Genomic DNA, 26,104 nt, shown 5'->3' on the forward strand with positions numbered 1-26,104 from the left:
CCACCAAGCCAGAGTGTAACTGGATCCTGCAGGCCATGAAGGCAAAGGCAGGGCCACTTCTCCCCACCAGCCACACTGCTGTCATCCTGCTCTGGTTGGTGTTCTCAGAATTTAGGAGTCCTCAGATCCATTCCTTGAGCACAGAGTGGTGGAAGGATCAGAAGGATCCATTTTGTCATCATTTACACCAGCTGCAATTTCTCAACTCCCACGACCACCCTTGGCTCCCCTTCTCCTTCCTTCTGGCGCAGCGAAACAGAGCCACCAGAATACTCTGGCTTCAAAGGAAGAGGAAGCACTCTGAAAAGTGAGAATGGAAGCACCTTACCTGCCCATCCATCATCTGCATCAGTGTCCAGCTCATCCAGCCCCTTCAGGTTCTCTGCATTGATAATGGTGGGCCGAGGAGCTCTCTCCACCTGCTGGCGCGCCGGGCGTGCTGGGCGGGACAGGCCCGGCCTGTTCTCCTTGCTGCAGGGAGGGAGAAGAAACTGTGACAAACAGCAAGGAAAGGAACCGAGGGCTGAGGATCTAACACTGAAATCAGTCCTTTGCTACCATCCATCTGCTTAGTCACAGGGACTCCAAGTCTCTCTCCCTGTCCAGCAAAGTTTCTTTCCCTTATCAACTTGGCACCCACCCTCTAGGACTTACAACCGGAGCTGCAACCTCTCCAGTCCAGGATCACACAGAGCTACTTCCCTACTCTTCACACAGCTAAGTCCTGCAACACTTCAGGTGCTGCTGCTGGAGCATAGCACTGCTCCCTTGGGTAAAAATCAGGTTTCCCCTGTGGCTGCCTGCAGCTTCACCCACACAACTGGATCCCAGGCCCAAACTCTTGCCTAGTTTCTTGCCATGTCCTGAACCTGTCTCTGGAGCGGGACAGTCATGGCAGCCTTACCCATCCTGCTCATTCAGCTGGTACTGCCTGAAGGGTACCCGGGGCTCAAGCCGAAGCTGAGGAAGGGGGAAAGAGCCTCGGTCCAGCGGTGCAGGGGTCTCAGCTGGCTGTTGTGGACACATCTGGAATGGGGCAGAGCAGAACAGGCTGGTTTTTTCTCCCTGCTACAGAAGGCTTGCCCAGCCTATGTTACAGTGCGAGCTGCAGCCACACAAAGGGAAAGCCACTGTCCCACATCTGGCTGTCTGGAGGCCATGTGCTGCTGGTTACCTTGTCCATCTGGAGAGGGAAAGCAGCAGCTCCTCCTTGGGCTAAGCAAGGCTGTACCATTCTATCCTGGCATGAAAGGCATAACAGGGGTCCCCCAGCAAAAGAAGGACATGAAACCATTGTGAAATGGGTCCAGAGGAGGCCACCAAGGTGATCAGAGGGCTGGAGAACCTCCACTGTTGCGACAGGCTGAGAGAGTCAGGGCTGCTCAGCCTGGAGAAGAGAAGGCTCCAGGGAGACTTTAAAGAAGCCTTCCAGTACGTGGAGGGGGCTACAGGAGAGGTGGAAAAGGACTTATAAGGATGGTGACAGGATGAGGAGCAATGGCTTTGATCTGGAAGAAGGGAGACTGAGGCTGGAGATTAAGATGAAATTCTTGACAGTAAGGGTAGGAAGACACTGGAACAGGCTGCCCAGGGAAGCTGTGGATGTCACCTCCCTGGGAAGTGTTCAAGGCCAGGCTGGACGGGGCCTTGAGCAACGTGATCTGGTGGGAGGTGTCCCTGCCCCTGGCAGGGGGCTGGAACTGCATGAGCTTTAAAAGGTCCCTTCCCAACTAAAGCATTCTATGTATCTACGAAAAATGGACCGGGAGAAGGATCCTGGAGCAGGATGTGTGAAGCCCAACACAGCTGATCCCAGCTGACTTGACACAGGCACCGGGAGAAGCACGTGGGGGACAAGGCCAACTCACAAAGGCAGGCAGCATGTCGTGGTACGTAGGGGGTTGGTAGACGTTGCCCATGAACTGCGATGCCCCTCTGCGGGCTGGCTGGGCTGGGCGCAGGGACGGCTCCTTCGGGTCGCTGGCACTGCCCGAGGAGGGGGCACCATCTCCGACGCTGCAGCTCTTGCTGCCCAGCTCAGCAGGGGAGGCGGCCAGAGATGTGGCAGAGGTTATGTTCCTCCCACCGCCCTCCCTCCAACTGGTGACATCTGGGAAGGAGGAACAGTTGTGTGAAGAGTGGCAAACGCAGGCACTCGCTCTGCCAGCAAGTCTTCAAACCCAAGCACCCTGCCCAAGCCCCAGTGACACTCAGCGTAAAGAGCAGGAACACAAAATGTCCAAATCGTTTTCCTGAGAGACCAGCAGCAGCCATCACTGAGTAAAGTTACTGCACCCAGGGTGTCCTTTTTCATCAGTAAGCCTACACTGCAACCAACTCTGCTCGCCAGCCCTTGGCCTGCAGAATTAAGGCCAATTAGATCATGCACAAACACTCTAAGAGAAGCCACATTTCACCACCCACTCCTTTCACTTGTGACTCCTCCAGCCCAGGGGAAGGGACCTGCTGTGCAACATCAGCCAGCCAAGTTTTATTCCATGCTGCAGCAGATGACAGCCCACAGCTGGCTCTCTGGACCACAGAACACAAGCACCACATGAGAACCTGCGGCCATCTGCTAAGCAGCCTGGTGTGTGAGCTCACACAAAGGTACAAGCAAACACGAGCAGGGAGCATGATCCTCCTGTGAGCCTATGGGATTCTGAGCTGGGATGAAGCAGAACAGCCCAGTCCTGCACTTACTCTGGGGGCGGAGGCTTGGTCCTGGCCCATACGACGGATCTAAGGCGCCCTTTTCTTTGCCAACCTTGTCCTGCTCGCCAGCTGCTTTCAGCGTCGGAAATTCCTCGGGAGAGAAGGATAACAGTCGGCTTGAGGCCCTTGAACCTGTCAGACAAACAAGGCAGGCAATCAGAGGAGATCTTTCCACTCCTTCAACTCCCTGCAAACGTGCTCCCCAGAGAACCTGGGCCTCCAGCATATTCCAACCCCAGTTCCTAGCGTGCCAACACCTCTGCTGCCATCCACAACAGCCTCAGACACTGTCAGCAGCAGCACAACACATCCTCACCCGGCACTCCCACACCCTGCACTCGGGGGCTCTACTTAAATTCTCACATTCAGCCAAGTCAGTGTGAACCCTCTCAGCTTCCCATCATCTTTGTGAAGTACAAAACTGACCCTGGGGCAGAGCCATCAGCTCTGCAAAATGGCTCACAGACAGCACTGCTAGCCAGGAGCTCACATTTCTACCCAGACTCTTCTCTGCTCGGATCTCATTCTACCAGGGAAATTGTTCCAATTTCTGGCCCATGAAAAGAGAGAACCACAGAATGGTCTGGGCTGCAAAAGGCCTCCAAAGGTCATCTAGTCCAACCCCCTCTGCAGTCGGCAGGGACACTTTCAACTAGATCAGAGCCCTGTCAAGCCTCACCTTGAATATCTCCATGGATGGGGCCCCAACCACCTCCCTGGGCAACCAGTCCTCACGCCCCACTACCCTCATGGTGCAGAACTTGTTCCTAACATCCAATCTAAATCTGTTCTTCTCTAGTTTGAAGCCACATTTCCAGTCTCTGATATCCTCTCTCCTCCTTCCTTTTCTTCTACACCAACCCATCCCCTTTTCTACTCTGTTTTCTGCACCTTCATTTAGCACTGCTCTGGGACGATGAAAATGCTTAAGAGGGGGGAAAGGTTTCCTTTCTTCTTCAAAACCTTCTCCTCTCAGAACTCCCTGCTGCTTTCTAAGTGCCTGAGCCATTCTGGTTGAAGCGGTGATGAGACACATTCTGTCCAAGCTGTGTCTTGAACCAGCAGACCTGAACAGATGCTGCTGCATCACGCCAGTCTACACAGATTAAAAGCATGACTCACAGTATGGCCTCTCTGCACTACAACCAGGACAGCAGTGGCTCATTCCACAGCAGTCTAGACAGGGAAGGCAGGGAGAAAAAGGAGTCCACCCCACCTCATGCCTGGCTGCAAGAAGCCCACACCCAGCTCCATTTCTGTTTATCACACTCACCACCTTCTTGTCCTGCTGGCTTTCCATTCAGCTGTGCCCATGACTTTGGTCCACCTGGCACTGAATTTGTACTCTGAAAACAAAACAAAACACAAACCCATAATGTCTGCAGATCAGTCAGGTCTTGTGACTGCTTCATTTCCTGGCTGGCAGCTGCTATGCTCCAAACCTCTAAATCGCCCAGGTGTCACTGGATACCCACAGGTCTGCCTCTTCCTGCTGGAGCTAAAGTTGGCTGCTCCCTTGGCTGCTCCCCACTCCAGTGTACTATAATGCCACAGCAAAAATCCTCTTCTCTGCCCTGCCTCTCAGCTCGGTTCATCCTCACCACTTCCCCAAACCTCCTGCTCTCCTCACTCTAATCAAGCCTTCCCTTGTTCTGTTGTCTTCTTCCAAATGGTCCCTCTTAAATCTTGTAGATTTGTTCCATGATACACCTCAGCTCGAAGCTACTCTACCTCCCCAGGCATTGACCACTCCTCTCTCCACCACACAACTCCTGCCCTGATTTCCCCAGGCCTCAAGGGCTGGGAATTTGTTTTCAAGCTCAAAGTGCTGAATCCACAGCACCGAAGGAGCAGGTCCCAGCACTCTCTGGGGAGGCTTCCTTACTTGCCAGTAGCTTTTTCAGGTCCTGACACTTGCTACTTCTCCCACATGACCAGATCTCTTCTTATCAAGGCTCATCAGGCTGGGAGCAAGAGCTGGATCTGCTGTCACCAAGCGACACTTGAATTAGACCCAAAATAAATGAGTTTAAAGTGCTAACCAGGCATCCCACATTCCAGCCATTCTTGCTAGCTTGAAGCTAGACTTTCTGCACACACTGGAAAGGCACAGAGGTAAAGTGCACAGAGCTGTGTTCCACCTGCAGCCCAACACTGCAGGGGCACAGTGCCTTGGGAGTCAAGACAATCCACTGTACAAGAATTATTATCCAGGAGCAGTTCTGTGATGTGCAGGCTGTCAAGTCTCACTTGTGCAAGGCAAGGCAGGCAAAGAAAGAAAACCCTGCAGCTGTGGGGGGCAGGGGGCAGCAGGGGGGCAGCCACAGCCCTACCTCCTGACTGATTGACTGTGTCGGCTTCTGTAAATTGGAGACAGATTTCTGCAAACCCTGCTGCGGCAGCGACTCCTGCAGCTGTGCAGCCGTCACACTGGAACTGAAGAGAGACAGCAGAGGTGAGATCAGAGGGGATGGGGGGAAGGATGCAGACGAACCACTCCAGCACCAGAGCAGCTGATGAAAGATCAAGCTAAGGCTGGCTCTGCACTGGCAAGGGCAACACTAAACTGAGTGCTGCAGGGTCCAATGCACAGCACAGCAGTGAGCGACTGCTGCCGCCTGTCTGACAGAAGCTAGCAAGGAGTGGTTCTACCAACCTCTTTTGGTCTGGCTGATCCTGCTTGTTTGCCCATCCTGTACCGTCCTTGGGTACTATAATGATGTTGGGGTCGTTTCCTTTGTTCTCAGACTTCAAGCTAGGCAAGTTTGCAGGAGGTGGCATGCGCCGGGCAGCAGCAACTTTCCCAAGACTCTGCAAGCCATGTCTAGGAATAACTGGTGCAAGAGAGACACAGGCAGGTGAGAGAGGGCTCCACCCTGCTAGGTCAGTAACTGCCAGGAGCACACCGTGGCTGAGTGCAGTCCCAACAGAAGCCACTCCACTGCTGTGTCAACACACAGGTCATTTCCCACAGGAGCGCAGCGAAGCAGCAGTTGGCTGCTGCAGCAGCTGGCTCACAGGCAGCCTGCCCCAACAAGAGGGAAGGAGGAAGAATTCTCCCTCACAGCAAATGCTCACAGGGTCTTTTAGCACCCCTGCAGATCATCCTCTTTCACTTCCCCAAGGGAAGCAGCAGCAGCCTTTCACAGCTCGGGGACATGGCCACCTCACCTCATGCCTTTGCAGACAGCCTGGCTACCCAAGGCAGGAGCCCTGAGGCCTGGCTCCCCAGCCCTGCTCACCAGCTCACACTGACTAACAAGGTGGTTTACTTTATTGGTTGGTTTGTTTTTACTCCCACATCAAATCCAGAACCAATCCAGGCCATGTCTCCATTTTAGGGTTTTATTTTTGACCTCACCATCTACTTCTGGTTCTCAGGTTCTTCCCCAGAGGCCTTCAGCCCTGGACTCTCATCTCACACGAGGTCTGACCAATGTAAGGCACTTCAGTAAGCTTAACTGCCCTGTCTCAGTGAAGCCTAAGGCCTTAGTAAGGCTCTCACTCAAGTCTGCAGCTTGATGGCTTTGCAGTAAGGCCACAGGCCAAACAGAAGGGCCAAGAGCATCCCAGCTGCTTCGCTGTAACTCCTCCACATCTCTCCAGCACCAGCAGCACAAAGAACCACAGACATTTGCCTTCAACTCCTAATAAAACACAGACTTAGGCAGCAGCCGGGCCAGCATCCTACCCGCTGCTCCAAGCGCCTCAACTAGCTCGCAGCAGCACCCTTGGAAGACACCAAAAGGAGTTTTCTGAAGGTTTCTTACCTGTAGTTCTGATAGCTTCTATTGACTTTCCTTTATACTTATCAAACAGGCTGAGTGTGGAGTACTTGCTTTTCCCATCCTTTCCCTTGGTTATTTGCCCCAAACGATCGGACATTGCGATGAAATGTCATCTAGTAAGGAAATTGCTCTGCGCCGCTCCCGATCTGCCTTTTAACAGGAAGGGAACCAGGGGAAGGCCATCAAAAGGATTATTCAGCCACAGACAAGTCCAAAGTAAAGTACACACAAGTGCCAGAACTGCAGCTGTGGTGCTAGCAGAAGCACCAAGCTGCAAGGCTTTAACACCCTCCAAATCACAGAATCGTCACAGGGTTGGAAGAGACCTCGAGGACCATCCAGTTCCAAACCCCCTGCCATGGGCAGGGACACTTTTCCCTAGATCAGGTTGCCCAGAGCCTCATCCAGCCTGGCCTTAAAAACATCCAGGGATGAGGCTTCCACCACCTCCCTGGGCAACCTGTTCCATTTCCTCACCACCCTTCTTCCTGACATCTAATCTAAATCTCCTCTCCTCTAACTTGGATCCGTTCTCCACAGTCCTACCATTACCTGACACCCTAAGAAGTCTCTTCCCAGCTTTCCTGTAGCCCACTTCAGATACTGGAAGGCCACAGTAAGATCCCCTCAGAGCCTTCTCTTCTCCAAACTTAACAACCCCAACCCTCTCAGCTCACAAGAAGCTTGTGGGATTTAAGGTGAACAAGGAGAGCTGCAGAAACTTCTCATCAGTGTTTTTTTTCCTGCCACTCCAGTGCTGAAGAGGTGTTCACAGGATGTCAGGGGTTGGAAGGGACCCGAAGAGATCATCCAGTCCAACCCCTTGATGACCTGCGAGGTCTTCTCCAACCTTAGTGATTCATTGACTCTTGAAGTTGAAGGACACAAGAGAGGGTGATGAACACAGTCCTTGTTTTAAAGAGCAACTCTAACAATGACAGAAAACACTGCATCTTACAGCACACTGGAATGCAGCACTGGGTTCCTCACTGCAGCACTGGCAGCCAGGTAATGGTTAGGATAATGGTTCCAGGCTGGCCACAGCAATTGACAGCTAATGCAGCAGCAATGAATGCTCTGAAAGCATCACAAGCATCACCTGAAGGCAACAGGATTGTATCTTCCAATTTCCTTTTCCCCTCTGCTGTCCAGAGAGAGCTAAGGAGTCCAGAAAAACTGCTCCAATTAAAGAGGTTCTGACTCTTGAGCCTGTGGGTTCAGCAGCTCTACTGTCAATGCTGAAAACACTTTATTAGGGAAGATTACAGGTCAAGAGCATTCTCAGCTATAAACACACTCCTCACAAAGGCTGTGGTTTGCTAATTTCTCACTGATCTTTGCTGGCTCCCTTCTTTACTTTCACATTCTGGTTCTTGGGAGCCCAGGACAGGGCTGAAACTGGGAGAATGTGCAGACTGCAGGTCAGCTTCTATGGCAAAAATAAACTTTGTTTCTTTATAACAGACCTCTCTTTTTTTTCCAGCTGTAATTCTCTGTGCTAAATTTTCTCAAATCTAAGAGCTTAACCTAACCTTTTCACAGGGAATTTAGACTTCCAGATTTTGTGTTGTAAAAGCCTCCACTTCAAGCCTTAAAACTGCTGGCAGAATTATTACACCATCTGCTAGGTCCCATCTTAGGGCTGCAACCGTGCTGGAGTACACAGTAAAATGCTGCATAAATTGGACCTTCCCACCCCTCACCCTTCCTGAAACGCATCCAGCACCTTTCAGAGGCAGTCAAACCACTTTGCTCTTTCTGAAAGCAATAATAGCTGGGCAGAGGCTCTTCTACCTTCCAGCAATGCCTTATCAGACACGATCATCCCCAGCTAAGAGGATTAGGCCATCACACTTCATGGTGGACCCGGCCAGGTTGAGAGCATCCTGCCGTCTGCAACGAGCAGAGTCAAACCCATCTAAAGGCTACCGCCAGGGGGGCAAGTTTTTGACCAGAAAACCTGGTACCATGCAGTGAGCTTTTGGATTGCAGGCTTCACATCAGGGCTGGCACAACTGAGAAGCTGAGGACTGCCGTGTGTGAGGCAGCCAGCAGTGTGGTCAGGGATAGAGGAAGGAAAGCATTTTCTGTCACTCAGTAACAGCATCCCTGCGGTGCTCAGGAATAACACCGGGTTTTACACAAAGCCCCTCGCAGCCACCACTGCTGGACCATCGGGTGGGGCTGCAGCACGAAGGCCACGGGGCTGGCTGGCACTCTTGAAGAGCCTTTTCCTGCAGAGTAGCAAAGAGGTCTTTGCCCCCAGCCTGGCTCAGTCTTTGCTCAGGTGGCCACCACGTGCCAAAGAAAACAACAGTTGCCTCCACGCTTGTCCATTTCCATGTATTTTATTAGTAGGACAAACATAAAAGAGATAGGGAGAAAAAGCCCTCATTAGCAGGGACTTGGCAAGAAAGCAGAAGCCAGGCTGAGAGAACAATGACCTGTTTGAACTGGCAGAGTTGTGGGGAGCCCTGGAGCAGAGCGAAGAGCAGAGGGAGATACACGCCAGCCCTCGGCTGCCCTGGAGAGAGCAGTCACCTGCTCTTAAGAGGTAAATGAAGGCTTGCAGAGAGCCTGGCCCAGGGTCAATCCCGACCACTCCAGTCCCCTACCAACCTCATAAAACCCCAAGCAGTAAAATCCATTTTGAGGTTTAGAAAAGTGAAACCAGATAAAATTAGTTAAGCATTAGGAAAAACAAAAACAAACAACCAAGGCAAGCAACAACGAATCAAAACAACAACAAAAACCAAACCAAAACCACCACCAGATAAACAAAAAAAAAAAAAAAGCAACCAACCAACCAAACTCCTACATCAGGTTCAGGAGGTAACAGAAAATCCCCAAGCTCCTGAAAGCCAGCATGCAAACAGCACAGAGGGCAAGGCTGCAAAGAGAAACCCTGACAACCAGTTATGTAACCGGGTCTCAGCTGCCTCTTGATTACATCTTATATCATTAAAAGGATGCAGGAGGAATAAACAACCACTTCAGAGCAGAGGAGCTGGGGACACGCTGGGATAAAGCCCCTTGTCATACTTTCTGGGACAGCCACCACTGCTGCCTGGATAAATGAAGTTTACTTTGAACTCCTTCCACACTTTGAAGCTGGAAAGGTGAAACGCAGCTTTGTTTGCGTGTTGTGTGCGCTCCAAAGGGGAAAACAAGTCCACGGAGAGGTGAGGCAATTCCCACGGGGTCACTGTGCAAAGAGGCTGCTGAGCCAAGCCAGAGCCGTCCCACAGGCAGGGACCTGCTGCCTGTCCCTCCTGACAGCAGCCAGCTGCAGATGCGAGCTGGTCCGTGGGCGTTACTGCCCATGGAGATCACTCAGCACCCAGGCCACCCACAGCATCTCTCCGAGGCCGCAGAGCCCCCCAGGGCTGTCACCACACCGGTCTGCTTCCCTCATTACACAGCCACAGAACCACAGAATAGTCTGGGTTGGAAGGGAACTTAAGTTCCAACCCTCTGGGTTCACAAAGGTCTCTGGAGGAAGGTTTAGCATGGAGCTTAGCTCTTTCTGTTCTCAGGACAAGCAACACCTCCCACGACAACCTCGTCTAGCCAGAGATGTCCCTGCCCATGACAAGGGGTTGGAACTAGATGATCTTTGAGGTCACTTCCAACCTAAACCATTTTGTAACTCCATGATACCCAGGGACAGCACCAGAGTGGAAAACACCAAGTCTCAGGGGGCTCTGAAAACCCTGCAATGTAACCAGTCACACTGAGACCCCAGGGGGGAAATAACTGCACCAGACTCACTTCTGGGCAGAGCTCTGCTATCCAGGAGCCTTCATGTCCACAGCACAGTGTCCTGAATTTGATGTTTGAGTATTACCCCCACTCCAACTGCATTTTAAAGGGACACATCCCAATCCAGAGAGCAACAGTGACAAAATGAAGTGCCAGAGCATGTAAGCCCTTGAGCTACAGCAGGGATCTACCAAGCAGGGAGCCTGTCCTGCATGAAGAGCCAGGTGAAAACCTTAAGTTGCTGGCACTGTTTAACAACCAGAAACCCCCAAGCTGAAACCACAGGCATGGGGAGAGACTCCTGGTGAAGGGGACTGTCTGCAAAGCTCTTTGTAAATCCACGTAGGAAGGAGGCTGGTGTTTTGTTCACAAGGGCTGGATGGAGCTGGAAGGTAGCCAGCCTTAATTTCCCAGGGCAAACAGATTCATGAAAGCTAACACACACACATACGAGGAAATCACTCCAGCTCCTCGCACACCACTGGGCACAGTCACCTGGGCAAAGGGCCCAAGACCACTGCAGACCTTTGCTCTCTGCTTACTCCCCAGCAGCAAATACAAACCGAAGCCACAGGATGGAGATTAAGAGTGAAAAGGCTTTTCTCTAGAAGCAGAGAGATTCTTGACTTGCCATTCTATACAAATTGCTCAGAAACTCACAGGCTGCAAAGCTGAACTGAGCTTTCAGAAACAAACAGTCTGAAGTGACTGTTCAGCTGAAATCTGCCATGGTTTCTGCTGTTCCTGGTAATGTGAAACCTTTTAAAAACCATAGTGTTGTTTTACAGAAGATTAGTGATGTTGACTCTTCTTTAAATACACACAGTCAACTCTGCTGGTACTTCTCATAGCTAAACATCTGTCAACAGGGAGATAACACCACTCCTGGAACATGGCCCACCAAGAGTCACCTCTTTGTGAAACAGCCACCACCTGCCTCAGCAATGAAAGACACCACTGGCTGCCCTTGGAAGAGCTTTGGTGGAACAGTGTGACCAGCTGCCGTGGGGGCTTGGTGCCAGATGCATGTATATCCCCTCTAGAAGCCCTGTCTGGGCCCAGGCAGGGATCATCAGCCTAGCAGGGAAGGAACCAGATGAGCATTCAGCAGCAACAGGAGAGCATCTGCATCCAAGCATAAAGCCAATAGGATGAATGCAGAAGAGCTGTGCAGCAGGCAGAGCTTGTAGCATGAATCCAGGCCACAAGAAGCCACTTCATGTCCCTCCATTGCATTGTTTTCAGAGGGAGCTGCCAAGAGATTTGTTGGTGCCCCTGAAAAAGGGCCTGAACGTGGCACTAGGTCCTGCCAGATGAGGAAGGGCAAAGAACACACAGACACTCCATAGCCAAGGACCCTAGAGCTAGAGCACACCACCTACAGCCTCCAAAGGGATTCTGCCTCCACTCTGCCCTACTCAGGTTCCTTTGAGATAGGAATGTCCACGGAGAATACATGGATGCAACTTAAATCCCAATACAAAAGAAATCCCTGGCAGTAATGCTCTTCTGGCAGCACCTGCTCAGAAAGCTCCTGGCAACGTCCAGCTGAACTGCAAGGTAAGCTGGGCACGTAGGTATCTGAGCAACACAAGCAAGACTGCAAAAGAGCTAGCAGGAATCTCCTGATGGGTAACAGGGTTGGCACTGCCAGCCCTATTTTACAGGCTGGGTAACCAAAGAGAAACACTCTGCTCAAGTAACACTGTGGGTAGGGTTGGGGGTCCCAGGGCTCAGGTTTCTGCCCCTGTCACCCAAATTCGCACTGCTAAGAGCCTCAGAGACAATGAGGCCTTGAACACCGAGAATGAGCTGTAGAGAAGTCACACAAGGAAGGAATTCATCACAGCAGCTCCTGCCACGTCTAAACAACCTCTCCCAGTGGAGGTTCTGTGTCTGCTGGCCCAGTCCTGCCCATTGCTCCAGAGGGCCCCACAGCTTTTCTGGCAAACAAGCAGAGAGGAAATCAGAGATGCCACAGCTCCAAGAGATGAAATCAGAACAAAGCTGGCAGCCTTTAGGGTTAACAGCTTTTTTTCCCAGGAACAGACAGAGCTCTTTCTACACAAATGCCACCAGCTGTTGAGTAAGCAGTTCTGCTCTCTCAGGCTCACACTGGAACGGGGAGGTGGTGCTTACCTTGTGCTGATGTGCCTCACTACCTGCTCTGGGCTTTGCTAACCCCTCTCCACTCTCAGGCTGGCTGTTCAGGAATCCAGCTCTCACTCAGGTTATGCACAAAAGGTTATCTTTATGATGAGAAAGATGAGCTAAAACCCAATGGAGCAGGCTGCCCAGAGAGGCTGTGGAGTCTCTTTCTGTGGAGTGATTTCAACCCCACCTGGATGAGACTCTGAGCAACCTGTTCTGGGTTGACTCTGCTTCGGCAGGAGGGACAGCCTAGATGATCTCCAAGAGGTCCCTCCCAGCACCCACTAGGCTGGGATTCTGTGATACTCATCATCAGGCAGCAAACACCAGTCCCTCACTGCACACACAAGGAAGGGTTCTTACACACTCCCACCAAGCAGATCCCTCATGTCCTGTTTCTCTCCAAGATGCTGACAGCAGCTCCTCTGGCAGGCATCTCTAGAGCCCGGCAGGCCAGCACATACTCTGCAGAGTACAAGGCTGCCCTGGCAAGAGCTGAATAGATCCCTCCCCATTAGATCTCTCCCACTTCCCACAGCCACCAAGAGTGATGTAGCATGGTTCGAACCATTAATAAGATTACAAGCAGTTCAGACAGGCCTGCAGTTCAGAAACACTGCAGGTGCTGAAGCTTCCAAGAAGGACAGCTCTGGGTTCCCCAGGCTGAGGAGCAGCAGGGCAATGCGGCACTGCACAGCAGCCCTTCTGCCGGGAAGCCTCTTCACAGGAGCCGTTTCGCCTACAGATGATTGCCAAGGATGCTAACAGCAATCCGATGGGAAAAGGACACAGGCACACAGTGGGAAGAAATCAGGCTACAAGCAGAGCAGTGCAGGCCTTTGAAGAAAGGAGCTGTAGGTATCTTTAGGTAGCTGTGGCTTTTCTGGAGAGCTAAGCATCCTGGCCTCTGCGCTGGACATGCGGACTGGAAGTGCCAGACAGGAGGTGGAAACGCTTCACAGATGCTTTAATTTGCATAGATATTTACAGGGCACAGATGACAAGGTGTGAGAGCCTCACCTCTTCTGTCCAGACGGGAAAACGACACCACAGAACTCTGCTTTGCTACCCAACAGCAAAAACAAGTCCCCCACGTTCTGGGGCTGGAACTCACCCTCTGAATCCCACTGCATTCCCAGTGCTGTGGGGCCAACAGTAGCATGAAGCCCTGCTCCAGAGCAGGTCTGCAAGCTGGGAACGCTGCCAACACCTCCTAAGGGAATCACCCCATACACAGCTCTCAGCGCACTGCCAAAGGCACTGCTGTGCTCGGATGCAGGTTTCTGACACAGTAACACCCAGAGCTCGTGAATCTGCTCCTAAATGGTGGACTGGGAGGTTTAGCTGCTGGGTGGGAGCTTGGTTCTCTGGTGATGTGAGAAAAGAGATACACCCATACTTGGTACTACTGCAGCCATGAAGAAGTGTTTCTTGAGCATGTCTCCACTCACTCCCCTGCCTGCTTCACAGCCCACTCCACACTGAACAAGCACACTCGAGGCTTTTGTACGGGCTCCCAGCCCACATACAGGTAGGAAGAGCTCAAGAACCTACCCCACTGCAGAACACTTAAAAAAAAAAATCACTGTATTCCCACATGAGAAGTGTCTGGGGGAGGCAAAGTCCCAATGCAAGCTCTTCAAAGCCATCCCTATTCACTCCTTGCAGCATCAGCACCACCACCACCACCACATTTTGTCTACACTGTCTCAGCAGCTAGCCATGAAGGACTCTACACCACATCTCTTCCATCAAGGTGCTAACTGCAAATGCTCCACAGATTGCCTCTTTGAAGTGTTGCTCACCTGAAACTCAAAGGCTAGGAGGATGCTCCAATAGCTTACCTGAAGCCCTGTGGACATGTGAAGTACTACAGTTCACAGCAGTCCTCTGGGGTGCCTTCCTGGTATTTTTCCTGTATTTCTTTGCTCATCTTCACCTCCTTTTCCACTTCTGCATGCTTCAGATCTGGCCATTACCTCTTCCCTTTCGTGAAAGGTACAATCGTTCTCACCATCCCTCCACAAATCAATACCCATAGTCTCCTGAAGATGTGACAGTGAGTTCTCCTGCCCCTTCTGCCCTGCCAGCACTTCAGAACCAAACCACAGACACTGCATTTGGGCTCCAAGTACAACAATTCCCTGCAAAACTGCACATACACAGTTTAACATCTCAGAAACACCTTCTGTCCTGACAGATCCCACATTCCTGCAGCTTCACAACCAACCAGCACCACAGGTAAATAAAGAACAACCTAGGGCTGATGGACCAGCCTCCAGTTCACTTCTATTATGGTCCAAAAGCTCCTAGACCAAAAAAGGAGCAGGATTTACAGCTATACAAATCTGAACAAGGGGACACTGTTGCACGTTGTGCCGGGGGAGGTGTAGGCTGGATGTTAGGAGCAAGTTCAGAGAGTGATTTGCCCTTGGAATGGGCTGCCCAGGGAGGTGGTGGAGTCTTTGTGCCTGAAGGTGTTGAAGCCAAGCCTGGCTGAGGCACTTAGTGCCATGGTCTGGTTGGTTGGACAGGGCTGGGTGCTAGGCTGGGCTGGATGATCTTGGAGGTCTCTTCCAACCTGCTTGATTCTATGAACACTTTTGCTCCAGAATAAATCACTCCCAAGCTCCAACTTGTCAGTTATCTCTGCACAGGAAGCACAGGAACACACAGAACATCCTGAACACCAGTACGAGATACCAACTACAAGTGAGCCCAAGCTACAATACAGTGGGGTTAACACAACACAGTCTCCTGCTTTAGCCCCATTTTTCCCTCCTGCAGCAAAGAACCACTTGGGGTTTGCACCTATCTTGAAAAGCCCCTTCAAAAGGTGGTTTCCACGACTTCCATAGCATCACCTAATTTCAGCAGTCAGAAAAAGATGTTCTGCAAAGGAGAGCTGCACCTGCCCAGCCCTCACCTGCCCACTGTACATCCACCTGCTGCTCCCATGCCAATACTGACCCTTGGATTTCTTTGAAACACCAAACCAGTGATAAGGAGCTGTGAAATTATTGACCTCTTAGGAGAATGAGTCAGTGCCACATGAAAAACTAAACCCACTTCCAAAGCACGATTAGCTGAAGGGCAAGGTCTGATACCCAGACAAAACACTCACTGAGAAGCTGCAGAACAAATGAGAAACACAGAAAAGAGGAGTAGGGAAAACTACAGGGGTCCACCCTTGGACAAACCCTCTCCTTCCCTCCCTCTCTTAAAGCTGCCATCCTGTACTAAGTTCCTCCTGTGCATGCTGCTCCTGCTCCTACAAGGAAATACACAAGTGGAAATGCTACTAGAGTCAAGCCTCTTTGCACAGATTATCATCACAGAAGGAAAAAGAAAATGGCTTACTGTTATTTTCTGTGCAGCAGCACTTAAAGCTAGCCCAGCTCATCCTTAAATACCTTCAGTTACTCAGGTAAGCCCAAGGAATGCCTTGAGCGACCAAGGCTTTGGAGCCTCGGGCAGGCAACACTGTCAGGGATCATCTAACAGGCTCTGCTGCAGAATGCACCCACCAGCAGGCCCAGCACCACAGCCCTGACCTTTCCCAGCTCCACCTCCGATGGGGTACCTGCAGGAGGAAGAGATGTGGTAGAGGAAACCAAGAGCAGCAGTGGCACACGCACCAGGGCTGAGGGCTGTCCCACAGCATCACCCACTCAGGTACCAGGGCATGCTGCGTCAGGCATAAGACAAACACCGACTCCATTGCCACCTCTCCTTTTAGAAGGTTCAAGCATGTTAGCCTTTGAAGTTGGGTTTTGCACCAAGCTCTAATAAAAGGCTTTATTGTCACTATAAAGCAAAATCACTTTAATAAAAATCCTTGAGAAACATTACTCATATTTATTAACACTATAATGCTTTTAAACCCTGCATCTCCTTTCCAGCATTTGTATGGATTATTTACTTTCCCAGCTTCAGCCACTTGGCCAAGCTTCACTTCAGCTCTCATGCCCACACAACAAAGAAAAAAACAAAACAAAACAAAACAAAACCTCACCCAAAACACGCTGTAAGCCCACATAAAAACCCTCCAAACCTAGAGAAAAGAAGACACCGAGACACTGCCTAATGACAGCTTTGGAGACCTATATAAAACTCCTGATTTACTCCTTTATTTTAAGGAAAGGTATCTGCCCAAGTCATCCAGAAATATTTCCTTAGTGAAGACTGCTGAAAGCATCCTAAAAACGAGTGACATCTGGTGTAGCCCAGCCACGCAGAAAAGCACACCAGACAAATAAGTAAAGGAATCAACTTCTATTCAACGTAGCTATCAAATTAGGCACAAACCCAAAACACAGCTAAGAGCAGATGTGCTCACGCTGGCTGCAGGAAACATGTAATTTAACACCAAAAAAACCCACCCCAACAAACCAGGAATCTCAGCCAGGATTTGGGATTTGTCTGATTTTTAATTGGAAGGAAGATTAGATCATCTCAAAGAGGTCTTCTTCACTGCACCCCAAAATAGATTCTGTTAACTGGGAAGAACTGCTTGGGCCACAAGTCCTGGGAAGATGCAAGCCCATGAAGATCTCAGACGTGCTCCTGGTAAAACTCAGGCCCACCTACAATACCTCAAATAGAGAGAAAGTGCAGGTATAGGTGTTTCAACTTCTCAGACAGAAATCATGCCTCTCCACCCTCTCCTTAAATTCCCCCTACCTCACCTCTTCTAGGTGGCTGTTCCCCAGTCCATGGCCCACAGCACAAGCCTTTAGACCACTGGGGTGTAACTACTTCAGTGCCAAGTGAAGGTGGAAAAAGCTGGTCCAAAAGTAACACCTGTGCCAGTTTATACTTGAAAATCTGCTCCTCAGGAGCCAGCTCTCCAAGGCAGGGACCAGCTATTCATACAACACGAAAGGGCCCATCCCGCGGGAGGCTCCATGTGCACCTGCAAGACAAGGCTTAATGCAAACAAAACTTCCACTCTGAGCCTTGAGTCAGCCCTGGAAGGGGCAGGATGCCCACTCCCCGTACGGCAGACAACGTAGACACTGCTACGTGCTCACACTTCATACCTGCTCCAAACACAACTACTCACGTCCTAAAGGTTTGTTTATTATATCTTATCACCCGGAACACCGGCAACATCAATACACAAATATTTGAGGAGCTGATACTCAAAGGAGTACCTCGCCCTCGGCACGTTCAGGAGGCAGAAACAAAACAAAACAACTTCGCTGACAAAACCCATAACTCCCAGCTCGTTTAATACCTCTTTCACCAGCTCCGACTTCGGGGATGCGAGGGGGGGGGGGGGAGGCTGTCTGCAACCATCCGAACGAAAATCCCCCCCTGGGTCCCAACCAAGCACCACTAAACAAACCACCCCCGCTGCGAGGACGGCACAGCACATGTGTCCCGAGACCCGCACTGGGGCTTCCCCAGCTCGCAGCACATCTGCTCCCACTCGAGAGACGAAAAAGTCCTTTTTTGAAACCAAATAAACCCATCTTTTCCAACCCACCGAGCGGGCTCGGCCAGCACCAAAGCAGGCAGCCTCCGACCTTGCTCCCAGGCTCAGCGGCTGCCCCGCACACCCCCCGCCCGAGCCTCGATGGAGCTTTCGGCCCCAGCCAGCCTTTTGTAGGCTCCCGCACAACAACAAACCGGCCGAGCCTTCTGGATGCCGCCCCCCACACCCCCCTTGTTTTGCTGAGACACGCACACACGGCGCGACAAAAATATCTTTGTGCCACGCTCCAGACGAGGAGGAAAAACAACCTGCCTCTGCGGGGGGGACCCCCAACGCCCCCAGCCCCTGCTGCGCCCCGCCGCGGAGCCGGGCGGCGGGAAGGGGAGAACGCAGCCCCGCCGCACACAGGGACAGGCACCCCGCGGGCCTCCGCTCGGCCCGGGGGCAGGAGCCCGGAGAAGGGCCCCAGGCACAGGCGATCCCAGGCGGCCCCCACCCTCGGGCCTCACCGCGGCCCTCGTAGGAGATGGGGCCGGGGCCGGCCCTACCAGGCCCCACGGCTGCCGCTGACGTTGCCATGCCTATGTGGGGGGTGTGTTTGCGGGGGAAGGGGGTCGCACAATACACAGAGGCCCGACATAAGGGGGTCGCCCCCACCGCCGCCCCGGCCCTCCTCCGCCAGGGCCCTAGCCCTGGAGACCCGCCCGAGCCGAGCCAGGCCGACACGGCCGGCCGCGGGGTGCCGCAGCCGTTGGCTCCGGCTCCATTTTAGTGCTGCCTCGTCCCACCTTCCCTCTCCCTCCCCTTCCTCCTCCTCCTCCCCCCCGGCCCCACTCACCGCCCCAAATATCCGCGGCCGCCGCCGCCGCCGGCCCCCGATACCCACCTGTGGTGGTGGTGGGGAGCCGGGAGTGCCTGGGAAGCCGGTTGCGGAGTGGCGATGAGCGCGGGGCGCGGCGGATGGCGGCGGATTGCGCGGCGGCGGCGGGCTGCGGGGCGATCCGGGTTCTCGCTGCCGCTGCCTCCTCCTCCTCCTCCCCCGGCCCGGCCTGTCAATCCCGCGCAGGAGGGCGCCGCGCCGCCGCCCTCCGCACAGCGCCGCCTGCAGGCCCCCGCCGGTACCGCAGGGGCGGCCCAAGATGGAGGAGGCAGTAACGGAGAGGGCTGTGGAGGAGCGAGGCAGAGCGAAAGGGGCAGAGCCGCAGAGATGGCAGCCGCGGCGACCTCTCTGCACTCACACAGACCTAGCCAGCCCCAGAGGGAGATCCTCCCTCAGGGCCACCTCGGCGGGATAGCTCCCAGCCCCTCGCGAAGGAGGATGGAGGGGAAGGAGGCAGCGGAGCCCCCGAGGTGCTGCTGAAGGAGACCCTGAACTCATCAGTGTCAGGTTCATCCCCCTTCAGCCACCCCAGCTCAAATCACCCACAGCAGGGAGGACACTTCCCAGGGGCTTTTCCCTCCGTTCTCGTGTCTCGTCGCTGCGGTGAGCCCGTTGCGGGCAGCCGCGCAGGGATGGGGTCCGGCGGGGAGGGAGCCAGCGCGGCGCTCGCCCCTGGTTCCACCGGCAGCAGCTTCAGCGGCAGCCCGGAGGGCACCGGGGCAAGGCAGACACCTCTGTCTCCACAACGCTCTGCCCATTCAGAAACCACTAGGAGCCTCAGCAGGCTGATGCCAAAATGAGCTTCACCTCGACCTGATGCAAAGAGCCTTCCCGGGCAGAAATGGACATGAGAGATGCTGCCGCGGGAGGTGCTATGAAATGCAGTTCCTGTGCCCCCGGGGACCTCTGGTAGCTCGGGAGATGTGGTCTGCTGGCACACCGGGCCAGAGCAGCCTCCCTTCAATTCCCCTTCCCTGCAACAAACACACTTTGGTTTCTAGCAGGGTGACATTTTGCAGTGAAACAGGTCACCTGCCGTGCTCTGGCACCCTGTGCGTGCTCGTCCACGAAGAGAGATTGCACAGCACATCTCCCTGGCGCAGGGGACCCCTGTGGAGGAGCAGTCCCCACCTCTCCCCCGGTTACAGGCACAGCCTGGGGCCTGGATCGGTGCTCGTGACAGATCTCAAACAGCCAGCAAGAGTAATGCAGAGGGAGGAAATGCACAAACAGCTTTCTGGACCATATGTGATGTTCCTTCAGTTCAGCTGCACTGCTGTCAAATTTGCCAGGCACTGAGCTACCCTACACACACCAGCACTGCCCCAAACCATCGCCTGGCTCTCAGATCCCCTCCTTTCCTGGATGTCAAAGCATTAACCTCCACTCCTGCCCCTTTGCTGTCTCCTCTTTTCCTGCAGCATGTTTTTTTTCTGCCTGGAGACAGCAGGCCAATGCCCTCCACTCCTCTGCTTGTACCCTCTCCCATGTAGGAGAACAGAACAGAACGGAATAGAATAGAATACAATAGACCAGACCAGGCTGGTAGAGAGCTCCAAGCTCAGCCAGCCCAACCTAGCACCCAGCCCTGCCCAACCAACCAGACCATGGCACTAAGTGCCCCAGCCAGCCTTGGCTTCAACACCTCCAGGCACAAAGACTCCACCACCTCCCTGGGCAGCCCATTCCAATGCCAATCACTCTCTCTGACAACAACTTCCTCCTCACATCCAGCCTAGACCTGCCCTGGCACAGCTTCAGGCTGTGTCCCCTTCTTCTGGTGCTGGCTGCCTGGCAGCAGAGCCCAACCCCACCTGGCTACAGCCTCCCTGCAGGCAGCTGCAGGCAGCAATGAGCTCTGCCCTGAGCCTCCTCTAAGGAGCCCACCCTGCTGGCTTCCTGAGGCTGGCAAACTCCTCCTCACACCGACTCACCAGGCAGCTGCAGCATTGTTCTGGTGCTGGTTTTTCTTTCTCCACCAGCCAGACAAGTCCACACCTGCACACACACACAGAGCTCTGCTAGCTTGCTTCCTGCCCTCACAGACCTCACTGTCCTCCAGCAGAGAAGCTGCAGGCCAGCCACGTTTCCAGAGTGCCTCTGCTTTGGTCTGCTGCCCTTCACGTTCAGCCACCCTGCCCTGCAGCACCTGCAGAGGAAGAGGAGAGTGAACCATCCTGGTCTGGTGCTGGTGCAGCACCCAGAGGCGTTGGCAGAGCCCTGCAGGGGATGGGCAGTGTGGGATCCCCTCGCTTGCAGTGACTCATGCAGCCACCTACAGCCCAAACCAGCGGGAGGTGACTCACAGAGGCTTGTCCAGGTCAGCACTGTGCACACCTGCTGCTGGAATAAGCACTTCTCTGAAGGTCCCTTCTGCATCTCCAAGGCAACAATCCAAGGCCAAGGCAGTAGATGAACCAGTTAAAGAAAAAAACAACCCTAATGCAACCTGTCCTGGAGATCACAAGGCCAAAGTAAACAAAGACAGCTCCACCCTCATTGCCAGGTGGCCACTCTGCAGCCCCCACCAGCTCATGGCTTCTCCACCTGTGCCCAGCAGTGTGCCAAGGCCAAGTCTACAGAGCTTTGCAAGTCTCATGGCTCAGGATCTCATGGGGGCTGAGCTGTTCTTCCCCTCACTGTTCAGTGCTGGCCACCACCTGAATAGAGGAAGGACATAGTCTGTCCTTGCCACCAAAGGGAATCCCAGCATGGTAGGCATTGGAAGGGACCTCTGGAGATCATCCAGTGCAAGCCCTCTGCTAAAGCAGGGCACCCACAGCAGGCTGCCCAGGATCACAATGCCCAGGCAGGTTTGGAATCTCTCCAGAGAGGGAGACTCCACAACCTCCCTGAGCATCCTCCTCTAAGGCTCCAGCACCCTCACACCAAGGAATTTTCTCCTCAAGTTTAGATGGAACCTCCTGGGTTCCAGTCTGTGCCCTTTGCCCCTTGTGCTGTCCCTGGGCACCACTGACAAGAGCCTGGCCCCATCCTCTTGCCCCTAACCCTTTAGCTCTTGCTGAGCATTGCTCAGATGCCCTCTGGGGCTGCTCAACAGCCTCAGGGCGCTCAGTCTTTTCTCTTCACACAGATTCTCCAGTCTTATCATCATCATATCCTCCACTGGACTCTCTCCAGTGGTTCCCTGTCTCTCCTGAACTGGAAAGCCAAGAACTGGACACAGCACTCCAGGTGTGGCCTCACTAGGGCAGAGTAGAGGGGAAGGAGCATGGCCCCATTGCAGCCTGGGCCTCAGGAGCACCATCAGACCTTGGCACAAGATGATGAGCTCCTGTGCTGCTCCTCAGGAGGCTTGCACCATCTGTCAGCTGCATAAGTGCAAGTAGCTGGTGTAAGGTGAGAGCTGGTGGGGTTAGACTGAGCACAGCCCGAGGGAGCTCTGCTGACAAGGAGGAGAGGCTTGGGCAAAGGCTGGCAAAGAGGTTTTGCTCAGGTGGACTTCAACACCCAGCTCCATGCAGGATCCATCCTGGCAGGGCTGCTCACTCACCCTGGGTTTTGACCTGTTCCAGAGAGTTGAGCAAACTGCCCCCTGGACAGGGCAGTCAAACTGCCTTGCAGCAGGAAGAATCCTGCTCCCTCTGCCCAGGGGAGGTGAGAGCAGAAGCCTGCTGTGAGCTCCATCCTTCCAGGAACAATCCTGCCAAACAGAGACAGGCACTGCAAAGGGCTTGCAGCCCTGCTAGGGAACCTGCCTCTCCACGAGTGTGTGTGGAAGAGAGTTGCTGCTGCGGTCTGCAGCCCCTGCAGAGCTTTGCTCTCAGTCCCTAGGTGCCTGCCTCAGGCAGGGGACTCGTGGGGCAGCACACCCAGGGCCCTTTTGCTGCCGGCAGCTGCTGGATCAGGTGAAGGCTGTTCCTTCGTGGCCCGTGGGAGCAGCAGGCACCCTAAAAGCAAGATCCCATTGGTGGCTTTGTGTGCCAGGCCATTGTTTGTCCTTTCAAATCACGAGGACCCACAGCACTCCTCATGAGCCAGTGCTGGCTGCCTGGGGGACAAACCAAAATGCCTACTTAAGGCACTGGAAAAGGAAATCATTTAAACCAGAGCTGATTAAAAGGAAGAAACAATTCTTCCAGTGAGGAGTGAATTGCTTTCAGCTGGCTTTAGCGCTGAGCTTTGCTTCCCACAAGACCCAAATACCACTTGCCTGATCCTGCAAGTATTTTGGAGCCACTTCATCAGCCATGACTTCAGTTTTTCCTTGTGTGTAAATGCAAAACAAGGCTACTGCTCAGCCCAGCTCGGTGGTTTCTCCTGTGGCTGTGCTGCTCAGAAGCTGACAAGGCTGCTCTCTGGGCAGCTTTTAAAGCCCAAACTGACATGAAAGTAGCCCTGTGGAGAGGGACCTGGGAATGCTGGGGGAGAACATCCATGGGGCAGCAATGTGCCCTGGGGTCCAAGAGAGCCAATGGGATCCTGGGGGCATTCAGCAGAGTGTGTCCAGCAGATCAGGAGAGGTTCTTCTGCCATCTGCTCTGCCCTGCTGAGACCTCATCCTGAGTGCAGCCTTCAGGTTTGGGCTCCCCAGCTGCAGAGGGACAGGGATCTGCTGGAGAGGGACCAGTGGAGGGCTATGAGGATGATGAGGGGACTGGAGCACTGCCTGGTGAGGAGAGGCTGTGGGACCTGGGGCTGCTTAGTCTGGAGAAGACTGAGAGGGGATTGAATCAATGTCTATAACTATCTGAGGGCTGGGGGCCAGGTGGGGGGGACAGGCTCTGCTGACTGCTGCCTGGGATAGGACAAGCAGCAATGGATGGAAGCTGCAGCACAGGAGGTTCCAGCTCAGCACAAGGGGCAACTTCTTGCCAGGAAGGGTCCCAGAGCCCTGGCACAGGCTGCCCAGAGAGGCTGTGGAGTCTCCTTCTGTGGAGCCTTTCCAGGCCTGTCTGGATGTGTTCCTGTGTGCCCTGAGCCAGACTGGATTGTCCTGCTGTGGCAGGGGTTGGACTGGATGAGCTCTTTGGGTCCCTTCCAACCCCTGACATCCTGTGGAACTCTCTTACTAGGAAGCCCTCACACAGCCTGGGTTGCCTATATAGCAAGAGGATCCAGCAGCACTCAAGAAGCACCATGCACCTTTCTCCCAGCACCACAGCCTGTCTTCTCCAGCAGCCCTCAGAGAAGGTTGCTGATGTGCTTGGTGAGTTTTCTCCCAGAGCAGAGGAGGAAACAGGGAGGTGGAGGTGCGAGTTGCCAGGTGAAGACCTGTTTGTTTCAGTGCAACCCTTGCTCCCAGAACACACAGGAGAGCCCTGCTGGGAGCATCTGCTTTGGCAGTCAGCACTTTGTGCTGTCAAAGGCTCTTTGTTCAAAGGGGCTAGAGAAAAGCACTATGTCAGATGAGGGACTGCAGTTAGCTGGCAGAGGATCCTAGCTGCCAGAGACAGAAGGAATATTTCTGAGCAAGGCAGCACATGCCTGCTTCCAGTCAGCCTGCCTGGCTCCTACCAGCCTCATCTCCCTCTGCATCAGCAACCAGCCCAAACGCTACACACAAACCCTTCCAGATATTTCAGCCACCACAGAACGGTTCTGGGTTGGAAGGGACCTCCAAAGGCCATTAGTCCAACCCACCACCTCCCCTCCCCTTCCCCTCACTCCAGTCCATCCAGTCATGAAAACCTTGGGGTTAACTCAACCAGCTATCTGAGGCTGGAGTCAGCCACCAGATCCCCACTGACAAAAGCTGGGGAGACCATCCCAAAATGGAAAAGCAGGATCAGCAGATCCATACCTTCCCCAAAAGGTACTGAAGGAGTTTTAAGGCACTTTGAAGTGGTTGATTTTGCAATGCTGGACATCCAGTCCTGATTTAAACTCACACATCAGTTGGTTTCCTGCCTCAGAGCCCTTATCATGACTACAGATGTGGCAGGAATGGAAGTTCACAGCCGTGCTGGGGTTCATGGTTCCAGCCTTCCATCACACCCAGCCCATTCCTCCCCTCCTTGTGCTGGGAGACAGCTGTTGGTTCATGGTTCATCAAGATCTCATTCACCTTGCCAAGAGGCAGCTTTCAGCTGCTTCTGAACAGGATGAAGCTGATGGGAATGAGTGATTCTGGTGGAGCTGCAAGGTCTGCTGTAAGCCAGCAGCTTCTGAGTGGCCCTGGCGAGAGTGGCCTGTGATGGGATGATCCCAGGCTGTGAATCCTGCACTAAGCTCACAGTTAACAGGAGCTGCAGGGTTCGGGTCTAGAGCCTTGGAGCAAAGGCTTTTGTTTGGAGCAGCTCCAGAGCTGCAGCATTCCTTTTTTCTTGGGGACCACTGGAATAATGCCATGCTTCAGTGATTGTTTTTCCCCCTCAGAGAAGCATAGAATGGCAGGGGCTGGAAGGGACCTCAAGAGCTCCTCTGGTCCAGTCCCCCTGCCAGAGCAGGGTCACCCAGAGCAGATCACACATCCAGGTGGTTCTTGAATATCTCCAGAGAGGAAGACTCCACAACCCCCCTGGGCAGCCTGTGCCAGGCTCTGTCACCCTCACGGGGAAAAAAAATTCCTCCTCAGGTTGACTTGAGCCTCCTGTGCCTCAGCTTCCACCCACTGCCCCCTGTGCTGGCACTGGGCATCACCCAGCAGAGCCTGGCTGCAGCCTCCTGCCACTCACCTGCACACACTGATAGATGTGACCAAGGTCACCCCTGAGCCTGCCCCTCTCCAAGCCCCAAGCTCCAGCTCCTCATAAGGAAGATGTTTCTTAATCATCTTTGTGGCTCTGTGCTGGACTCTCTCAAGCAGCTCTCTGTCCTCCTTGAGCTGGGGGTGGGGGGCAGAACTGGACACAATACTCCAGATGAGACCCACCAGAGCAGAGTAGAGGGGAAGGAGAACCTCCCTCAACCTTCCCTCAGCCTTGCTGGGCAGCTGCTGCAGCTTGTGGGGTGCAGCTTCACAGAGTCATGGAATCAGTCAGGATTGGAAGGGACCACAAGGCTCAGCCAGCTCCAACCCCCCTGCCATGGGCAGGGACATCCTACCCTAGAGCAGGCTGCCCACAGCCTCAGCCAGCCTGGCCTCAAACACTTCCAGGGATGAGGCTTCCACCACCTCCCTGGGCAACCCCTTCCAGGTTCTCTCTCTTCCTTACCTCCAGTCTGACTCTCCCCATTTCCAGCTCTGTTCCATCCCCCCCAGTCCTGTCACTCCCTGACAGCCTAAAAAGTCCCTCCCCAGCTTTCCTGTAGCTCCCTTAAGATCCTGCAAGGCCCCAATAAGGTCCCCTGGGAGCCTTCTCCTCCCCAGCCTGCACAGCCCCAACTCCCTCAGCCTCTCCGCACAGCAGAGCAGCTCCAGCCCTCTGCCCATCCTCGTGGCTCTTCCCACCGGGAGCAGCTTCC

The 26,104-nt window shown here is 53.7% G+C and overlaps 1 protein-coding gene across 6 annotated transcripts in view; it reads right to left on the reverse strand.

The window, feature by feature from the left end:
- The window catches only part of PRRC2B (proline rich coiled-coil 2B), a 46,028-nt gene extending 27,122 nt beyond the window's left edge, over positions 1–18,906 (reverse strand). For 2 of the 6 annotated variants that reach the window (XM_064171324.1, XM_064171319.1), the window contains exons 1-9: positions 18,743–18,906; positions 6,486–6,653; positions 5,372–5,549; positions 5,049–5,151; positions 3,989–4,061; positions 2,704–2,847; positions 1,869–2,110; positions 905–1,026; positions 329–471 (exon numbers count right to left, since the gene is read on the reverse strand). In XM_064171324.1, the coding sequence (XP_064027394.1) occupies positions 329–471; positions 905–1,026; positions 1,869–2,110; positions 2,704–2,847; positions 3,989–4,061; positions 5,049–5,151; positions 5,372–5,549; positions 6,486–6,600 (1,120 nt within the window). In that variant the 5' untranslated portion in view covers positions 6,601–6,653; positions 18,743–18,906. Of the gene's footprint in view, positions 1–328; positions 472–904; positions 1,027–1,868; positions 2,111–2,703; positions 2,848–3,988; positions 4,062–5,048; positions 5,152–5,371; positions 5,550–6,485; positions 6,654–18,694 lie in introns of all 6 variants that reach the window. The other 4 variants (XM_064171322.1, XM_064171323.1, XM_064171321.1 and 1 more) reach the window with 4 other exon arrangements.
- Between the last annotated feature and the right edge of the window lie 7,198 nt (positions 18,907–26,104).

This window comes from Pogoniulus pusillus, chromosome 35 (assembly GCF_015220805.1).
Source record: "Pogoniulus pusillus isolate bPogPus1 chromosome 35, bPogPus1.pri, whole genome shotgun sequence".
In the NCBI taxonomy this organism is placed as follows: domain Eukaryota; kingdom Metazoa; phylum Chordata; class Aves; order Piciformes; family Lybiidae; genus Pogoniulus; species Pogoniulus pusillus.